The sequence below is a fragment of the Physcomitrium patens genome, chromosome 24 (assembly GCF_059467195.1).
Source record: "Physcomitrium patens ecotype Gransden chromosome 24, ASM5946719v1, whole genome shotgun sequence".
Taxonomy (NCBI): domain Eukaryota; kingdom Viridiplantae; phylum Streptophyta; class Bryopsida; order Funariales; family Funariaceae; genus Physcomitrium; species Physcomitrium patens.
Window position 1 is genome coordinate 13,912,402 of NC_143433.1, and position 8,879 is coordinate 13,921,280.

Genomic DNA, 8,879 nt, shown 5'->3' on the forward strand with positions numbered 1-8,879 from the left:
GTTGTGTTCTATGATTTGTCACACCATGAAATATCAACAACAGTTTTGAAGAGTAAGATATGAAGTACAGCACTTCAGAACATAATCAACATATAAAAGCATCTATCTTGTTCAAATACTAATTTAGTTTTGAGATCTCATGGTAATACAGTCTAAATAAGAAATGCGCAACATTTTTATATCAGTAAGTATCATAAGTTACAACGATAAATTAAACAAATAAATGCATAAATGGATAATGGCTCCCATGCGGCGTTCATAGGTCCCAGAAGTTGAAGTAGGCAGTTAAAGACCTCTAGAGGTTATTGAAGGTGGTTATAGGCCCGAATAGACTGGGTCACCAAACTGCAGTCTTCCGAGGACACAAGACGCATGTAGATGCTCGCTGAGTTGATCCTGAAACCAATCACATTCTGTCAAATAAGTAACACAATGAGCAGCATTGTTTTAGAATGGTCCGGACAAACTGATGAACGATTTGTCACCACGTAAAGATGTAGATCTTTCGTGATGAACCAGAAGAAACCAGGAAAAACCACGCAGAACCCGAAAACTTCGACACTTTCGATGAATTGCTCCTGGAGTCTAGGCTTCCAATCACTTTGTGCCATCAATTGCGCAGGTTTAGATATAGTGACTCGGCATAATTTCGTCGCACCCTGTTTTTCGAGGTCTGATCGGTCGGTGTATTTGCACGTACAGTGGTTGGGTGTGGTTCTAACTCCAACGGCATCGACCAACTTCTCGCTGCAGCTCTTCTCTGCTCCGAGCTTCTGGTTCATCGAGGTGGGGTCTTCGGCAAAGCTCGACGGTGCTGCGCACATGTCGTTGCGCGGCGATTGCCGAAATCCTGCTGTTGCACGGACTGGGTCTCGGGGTGCTTAATGCCTCGTCAATAGTTCACACGATTGTTTTATGTACAGAATCTATCTTTACTTGACGGTTGCTCGATTCACGCCGTGACCGCTCATCGATCCGATGATTGAAGTGGAGACCGAGTTTCAGTGTCGGTGAATTGTAGCGACAGAGGGCAACAAGATCGGTGAAGCATATGCGATCTGGCTCGAAAAGAACGTGTTTCAAATTGTTCCTATATAAATTGAAGCACGTTGCTTGTGCTCAAAACAAAGGCATGTTCGAATCTATTACATGTTTGAAGTATACTATGAAAGTTTGTTATGGCATAATACCGCTACGTATACTTGTACATAGATTCATCCCAATGCATCTATACTTCATATATTCGAATTCACGTGTTGAAATATCTGTATAAATTGAAGCATCCTATAAAATAAACTATTAATAATCATTGAGCTTGAGTCCTAATTCATGGCAGACATTCATGAGATCGCAACGTATAATATTTTCTAAGTTGACAAAATTATTTTCTGTTTGATTGGGAAACATGTGAAAACATGCAACGTGACACAAGCTGATTCAGTGATCTCAACCAGTTAAGCGTGCAAGATTGGCAACAAAATCGTCTGAGAATCCTTCATCTGTAGAACATGAAACGTGGGTACAAAGAAGGTTCTCTACCCTTTTCCTACTTTTAAGTATAGTTTAGTAACTGATTCGTTGATTGGTAACATGAGCTGTAATAAAATTATTGTGGTTGAATCATGGAAGGCAAATAAAGATGTGGAATGATTGTAAGTTGTTTATTAGTAGTTGTATTAAATACCCATAATGTACAGGCGTTTTGTATGTATCAAACTGATTGAGGAATTTCAATTGATTAATTATATGCTTGTGGAATACACAAGTTAGCATGTGTCCACAAATCTTGTCCTATGTGATTGTAATTGATTGTTACTGTAACAATCAACCACGTTTAGTAATAATCAGATACACAGTCAAAATCAAAAATATGATTTGTGCATATATATATATATATATATATATGTGTGTGTGTATGCATAAGTGTATGTATAAAAGAAACAGCTGTTGGCTTTATTTTTAATGCCAATACATGATACTTTTTAATTGATTTTTAAACCAATATAGGCATGTTAAATTATCACTTTCTATGCATCGGTAACAAGAGCTATCATGTATTGTTTCCTATTTTTTTGAAGCACTTTAAACTTCAATAATTGTTTGTAAATGTATAATAAATTAAATTATATGTTAGTAATTCTGATTGATATATTTTTTATGTTTATATGTTCCTTTTTATAAAATCAAAACTATGTGTAAGTTCATAATACCTTCTAAAATTATAATAATTTAATAGAACATTGATAACATAGTTGCAACTTTTATATATATATATATATATATAGATTCCTTTCAAAACATGTTATAAATTTGATGTCAAATAATTTACTAAAATTATCCTATTGTTTTTTAAGTTATTTAAAAAATTCATGGGCATTCTTTTTGTGATGTAGTTCCAATAAAATATTGGAATAAATTATATAAATATACTCATTCATATTATTAAAAACCCAATCCATTGGAAAAACAAATATTTGTAGTAAAATTCATAGATATAGTACAAAAAAATTTAATTAAAAAAAAGTAAGTGTAATATATATATATATATATATATATATATTGACATTTATATTTAAGAATATATTTTTTTCTAAAAACTTCATGATTAATTATGTATTAATTTGACTTTTAGTATTAAAAAATGTTTGTGATGTGAAAGTCAATCTTATATGTTTACTTTTATCTTAGAGACATTGTCAATATTATAAACATATTTAGTTACATTTATATGTACTGTTTTAGAACCATGTAAATTAAATCTTCTTTTTTCTGTATACAAATTTTAAAAGAACTTTATTTGAAGAGTATACAATTCATTCACCAATAAGAGAATTTGTTTATCTCAGTAAAAATTTGCTTCTATCAAAACCTATCATATATTAATTGAAACATATATTATTTAGTATACCAATTACATTTGTAGAGTCTTCTTTAAAATCTCTACTATACTTATGGTAATATTCTATTATTCAAATTGATTTATTTATTTGCTCAATATACCAATCATTTCTAACATACTCACAAAAATATCCCACTATTTATTAATACAAGCTAATTCTATTGTTTAAACAATAATATTCAATAGTCCAAGTATGAGTTAGACCTTGACACATTCCAAATATGCATGCAAAATTACGAAAAAACACATGCGTAATTAAATTCTATTGTGTATCTTTACATGATCATTCTCACCTTAAAGTTTTTGTCCATTAGGCACATTAATACTACTATAGTCTTTTTTCTCTTGTGCTCACCAATATTATAATATTCTTGTAGCACTTACAATAAAGAACTTTCACTCAATTTAAATCAAGCCATCTACATTGTATAGTGTTTATGCATGAATTAAAAGTGGTATATATACATTAAATGTGAATTTCTTTGATTTCTTCATCTATGCATTTGCATCAAAGATTCTATCTATTTGTAATGACTTGTATTTATGTCTTCTCAATCTACATTGATCTTGACAATGATGTTAAATTTATTAAAATGTATAATGCAATTTTTGTTGCTTTGTTTTGTTAATATTTATGTTTCATTTTGTGTAAAAGTACTATGTAAATTATGAAACGTAATAATTAAAATTAATATCTTCAAAAACTTGTAAAACAAAAAAAATTTATAGTGTTAGGAATTTCACATCTAAATCAAATTTATTTAATGTATTAACAATTGTTGAAATCAAATGTAACAAAATATAAAATACAATGCATATGTTATATATATATATATATATATATATATATAAATAAATTTTTCACAATAACGCCCTCTTTGTACTTGGAGAATAAATCTTCAAAAAAAAATTCTATATAAAGTGGTTGTGACTCCTAATCAACTATAGTAAAACTATGTTCTCACTATAACTAGCCTCTTGACCAATAGGACTTTTTATTGCTCTAATTTTTATTTTTGCTTTGATTGACACAAATAGATAATTTAACAAAAAAATTAAAATAAGAACCAATTTAAACTCATAATAGTTATTATAATGTCATCACTATATTATTTGTAATCACTACATATCTTAACAATTAAAAAAATAGAATTATTAAATTGACCCAAGCATTTACTTAATCAAACCACCCATCCTTACCATCATCAAGAAATTCTCCTCTACCAGATCTGCATTGGTCAAAAACTAATGAAAAAAATAATTGGATCCTCAACCAATGATGATGAGTAGATTGATTTAGTGAATGCTTGGGTCAGTTTAACGATCCCCTAACAAAATGATTTTTTGAAGTAAAATCAGTAGGATGGAACAGAATTCGTCGCCCACATTCCGAAAATAACCACGATAACTGAAAAAGGCGATGGATTCCGTGAGAAAGTAATGCTTTTACTTGAAACAAACCGCGTTCCAGAAATAAAAAAAACAGAATCAATGACGTGGCCACTTCGGCGAGGGTCACATCGCCAACTAGGCACGCATGATACACGTCATCAACTAAAGTTGGGGGAGCGATGAGTCAGCAATCCGGTGTCCTCTTTCACATCAACGCTGCTTGTGAAGAGGAAGGAAGTCGTAAGCTCATCACACGGCTCATGTGGTGACAGGTCCTCCTCGCCTACGCGGTGGTGGGGCTTCAGTGAGACGAGGTACCCGCAGATGTCACGAAGTCGAGGAGGGAAAATGAAAGGCACTTTCGATCGATCGATCGATCTCTCTATTTTTTTCTCTTCCTCCTCTTCGTGTCGTTCTCGAATCTCCCCAGAACGTTCAAGAAGCGTGTGCTATTTTTAATGCGGTCTCATTCTTGATCGGAATCGCCCGGCGCACACAGTAACGAACAGCGGCACTTCAGAGACCAACGATTTGATGCGTGAGAACTGGTGTGGAACCGGCACTGTTCATGTGGAAGAAGCTTCGGAGAAACGGAAGTAATTGGAGGGTGGGGGCCAGGGCGGGGCTGAGCAGAATGGAGGTGGATAGGACGCGAGGCATTGCCATGGCGGAACGGAAACGATCGATGACTGCCATCTTGGCATGGCGGATTGTCCCAGTCTCACAGACAAACTGGAAAACCACTAGTAACTGACTGAAGTTGATGTGGAGTTTCACGGGCGTAAATTACTATTTTCGATGTAAATAATCCTCCAGAAACCAAAGACCCTTACCCGAAACGAATTGTGCGTTGTTTGTATGAGCTGGTGCAGCATAAAGACTCTCTCGTGAGTGCGTTCGCTTGAATTGCTAGGTAGAACTTTTGTGTCGAAGAGGCGGAGTGAGAGGAGTAGGAGGTGAGGTTCTGGTGGTGAAATTTACGAGGGAGAGTTGATTTGGAAGCTGAATTGGCGGCGAGTTGCGGAGTACTGGTGGTGAGTTATGGTGTCAAAGCATTGGCTGGAGGTCGAGCCCATGGAGTGTAATGGAGAGGCGCAAGAACGCAAGCAGCGGTGGATTTTGGTAACTGGAGGCGCCGGCTACATCGGCACCCACACCGTCTTGCAGTTATTGATGGAGGGATACTGTGTTGTGATAATTGACAATTTGGATAACTCCTGTGAAGAAGCCCTGCATCGCGTGCGCAAGTTAGCGGGCGAATTTGGAGAGAATTTGAAGTTTGTTAAGGTTTATTCATTGGCCGTTCAACTTCGCTTCGTTGTGCGATTGTAGCAATTTTTATTTCACGAAGAGGTCGCTGTGGACTTGGTGCTGTCGCGTTATACCCGTCCACTTGCATGATTAAAACCAACAAATATGTGTTCACGGTTTCAAGGAGGTCTGTAGGGGTAGTGTTTTTGTCATTGTTAGCGCATGTTGTTTTACAGTTATTTGCTTGAAAAATGTTATTGCTCTGTTGTGTGCGTCGTCTACAAACAGCGCGCGGTGCATGCTTGTTTCACCTAGCTGTCTCTTTGTGCTTTTTAACTTTCTTTGAGGGATTATGAAAGATTGTTTCGTGGTGAATATCTATGTGTGAAATACACATGCAGTTGAGGATGAATTTTACGGAGATCTCGTTTGGCCTTATTTTGATGAGTCATCGAAGACCTATGCTGAGGTTTTATTTACACGTAAATATGCAGGGGGATCTTTGTAAGGTGGAAGACGTACTTAAGGTGTTCAAGCTTCACAGGTATGCCATGTGAAGAAATTTCATTTTTCGTCTACTGCACCCAACGTGAACTTATTGGATGGATGCAACACTTAATTGCAGGGTAATAGATATAGTGCAGCCGTAATGTTGCTAGTGTTTGTCATTACACCTAATTTTGTGCTTAAGATAATAGTTCGTGGTTTATCACACCTGTGAAATATTCTTACAATTCAAAATCGGCAGGTTCGATGCTGTCATTCACTTTGCAGGCCTGAAGGCTGTAGGAGAAAGTGTGTCGAAGCCTTTGCGTTACTACAGCAACAATCTAATAAGCACCATTAATCTTATGGATGTCATGTCCAAGAACAACTGCAAAAATGTGAGAATATTTCCCACCACAGGGGTAGCTCAAGTGGATAGACACTCAATGTTACTACTGCTCAGTTCTCGTGAATGTCTTAAGATAGTGGTTAGTGAGAAGCATCCTACCATTAAAATTCGTATCTCTTGAAATTTTAATATGAGTGGACCATTGGATGCAGCTTGTGTTCTCATCTTCAGCAACAGTGTACGGACAACCGGAGTGCGTACCTTGTACAGAGGACTATCCACTCCATGTCATGAATCCTTACGGCCGCACCAAGGTACTCATCAGCGTCAGAAGTCTAGAGACGTTGTGAGGGCAGAATGTAGCGACACAGGCATCAGTTTGTTTTGACGAAATTGGTGAAGACTTTGTGATTGTAAGGTCACGTTTGGGTGCCGCACTGGAATATGTGAACGAGGGCTTAAGGTTCGATGTGGAACTTGTGCAGCTTTTTAATGAAGACATTATGCGTGATGTTCATCATGCGGATTCAGAATGGAAGATTGTGTTATTACGATATTTCAATCCGGTGGGGTCCCACCCGAGTGGTGAGATTGGTGAAGATCCCATGGATTATCCCAACAATTTGATGCCCTTCGTGCAACAAGTTGCAGTGGGTCGTAGAGAAATGCTCACTGTCTTCGGCAAAGATTACAAAACCCGTGATGGAACTGGGGTTAGGTTTTATGAACTCCAGATGATCGTATTATTTGCTGGAGGACTGGACCACAAATTTCGCGGATAATTTTTTAAAAAGAAATAAGAAATATATCTTCAATTTTTAATTTATTTGATTTTCACAATATTGTTTCGGATTGAAACTTACGAATTTATTTTTAAAATATCGCACTCTGAATGAACAACTGTGATTTGGTGTTTCAGGTCCGAGATTACATTCATGTCATGGATTTGGCAAGTGGTCATACGAAGGCTCTGGACAAACTCTTCACAACTCCCGACATAGGTACGACCTGTCATTCTTTTGAGTCTGGAAATGCAATGTGGGTTCGTAGGGGAGTTGAAATTTTGATGGAATAAACATGTTTGCACTTATTTGAAGAGTACATAGCCTTCTGGACTCGTCCTTGGCTCACTAACTTAGCAATGGTCACTTTAGTCCGCACGTCGAAAAGCGTGGATAATTTACTATGTGTTTAGGAAAAAAATTAACTTCTTTATTTCGGCAGGATGTGCAATTTACAATTTGGGAACAGGGAAAGGCACCACTGTGCTTGAGATGGTGGCAGCATTTGAAGAAGCATCTGGAAAGGTAGCCGTTGATTTATTTGATTGTATATATGTGATGGAAGTGTGCTGTTTACCTGAAAGAATGTGGGTGGGGATTGACACATTAAATGTTCAACCTTCTTTGCAGAAAATTCCATTGAGATTTGCAGGTCGTCGTCCTGGCGACTCCAGTGAGGTCTTTGCTTCAACTGAGAAAGCAGAAAAGGAGTTAGGTTGGAGGTGATTTATTTTCTCCTCCTTTTCTACACGATTCTTTTTAGGATTGATCAATTTTAGCAGTAGTCCATCGTACTTCGTGTATGATCAATTTTGGTCAGTGTGTCATCCTGTTCAAGAACTCGTGCTTACATTTTTTTTGGTCGTGTTTTGTAATCATGTTCGTGGTGGCAAATGTAACTTCTAAATTCGTTTTAACCTGGTCTGGCGTTACAGAGCCAAGTTTGGCATAAAAGAGATGTGTCGTGATCAATGGAATTGGGCAAAAACGAACCCGTATGGATATCGAGGCCAACAAGAACTGGAGGTCACCACACAGAAATCCATGAGTAATGGACATCGAAAACTGTAGTGGTTGTCACTTTGAACGAATGATCACATGGTGTTGTGTAAACTCACTTTTATACAAATGCGAACAATAGAAAAGAAAAGACCAGATTTTTTTTTAAGGATTGGATCAGATTCGATCTTATGCATTTCTCTGTCTCGTAATAGCCATCGAGACTTTGACATAGAGATAACTCCCTTCATGGTAGTTAGTAATAACATAATTTACTCCTAAACTTGGGGCTAGTCTACTGAAACATTGAACCTGATTTATGGAGCAAAGGTGCCTAGTTTCGAATATGGCAGGTGAAGCACTTGAAACTAGGATGATACGTTTAACTTTCGGCAAGTAGCATTTGATTCTTTGTACATAAAGAGATCATCAGTATCTGTGGAGCTGCTGCGTGAATTCCAGATTCAATAAAGTGTAACAGACGCAGTTCATGATTCTTGTGGAATTGCTGGTTTCAGAAAAACAATTCTCTTGCACATCGAAACAGACATCCTATTCAGATCGGGTTGAGAGTGTTTCTCAATCTTTGAACAGCTATTTAATCGCTGATCCTGTTTCTGACCTTGTAGGATTCTTTAGAGCTTAGCACTGTTTAAGCGAAACTGGAAAAGTTCGAGTGGGAGTTCAGCACCGGTGGCATTTGGGCATCATCCCTACCCTA

The 8,879-nt window shown here is 36.8% G+C and overlaps 2 protein-coding genes across 2 annotated transcripts; both read left to right on the plus strand.

Moving 5' to 3' along the window:
• The first annotated feature begins 284 nt into the window (after window positions 1–284).
• On the plus strand, window positions 285–1,690 carry LOC112276926 (uncharacterized). The gene is made up of 2 exons (XM_024508745.3): window positions 285–786; window positions 924–1,690. The coding sequence occupies exons 1-2, from the start codon at window positions 511–513 to the stop codon at window positions 984–986; spliced, it is 339 nt and encodes a 112-aa protein (XP_024364513.1). The 5' UTR covers window positions 285–510; the 3' UTR covers window positions 987–1,690.
• Window positions 1,691–5,206: 3,516 nt separating this feature from the next.
• Window positions 5,207–8,663, plus strand: LOC112276884 (UDP-glucose 4-epimerase GEPI48). The gene is made up of 9 exons (XM_024508679.3): window positions 5,207–5,578; window positions 6,037–6,086; window positions 6,291–6,426; window positions 6,590–6,691; window positions 6,863–7,090; window positions 7,297–7,378; window positions 7,602–7,684; window positions 7,790–7,881; window positions 8,095–8,663. Exons 1-9 carry the CDS (start codon window positions 5,333–5,335, stop codon window positions 8,228–8,230), a joined length of 1,155 nt encoding a protein of 384 aa, XP_024364447.1. The 5' UTR covers window positions 5,207–5,332; the 3' UTR covers window positions 8,231–8,663.
• Window positions 8,664–8,879: the final 216 nt, after the last annotated feature.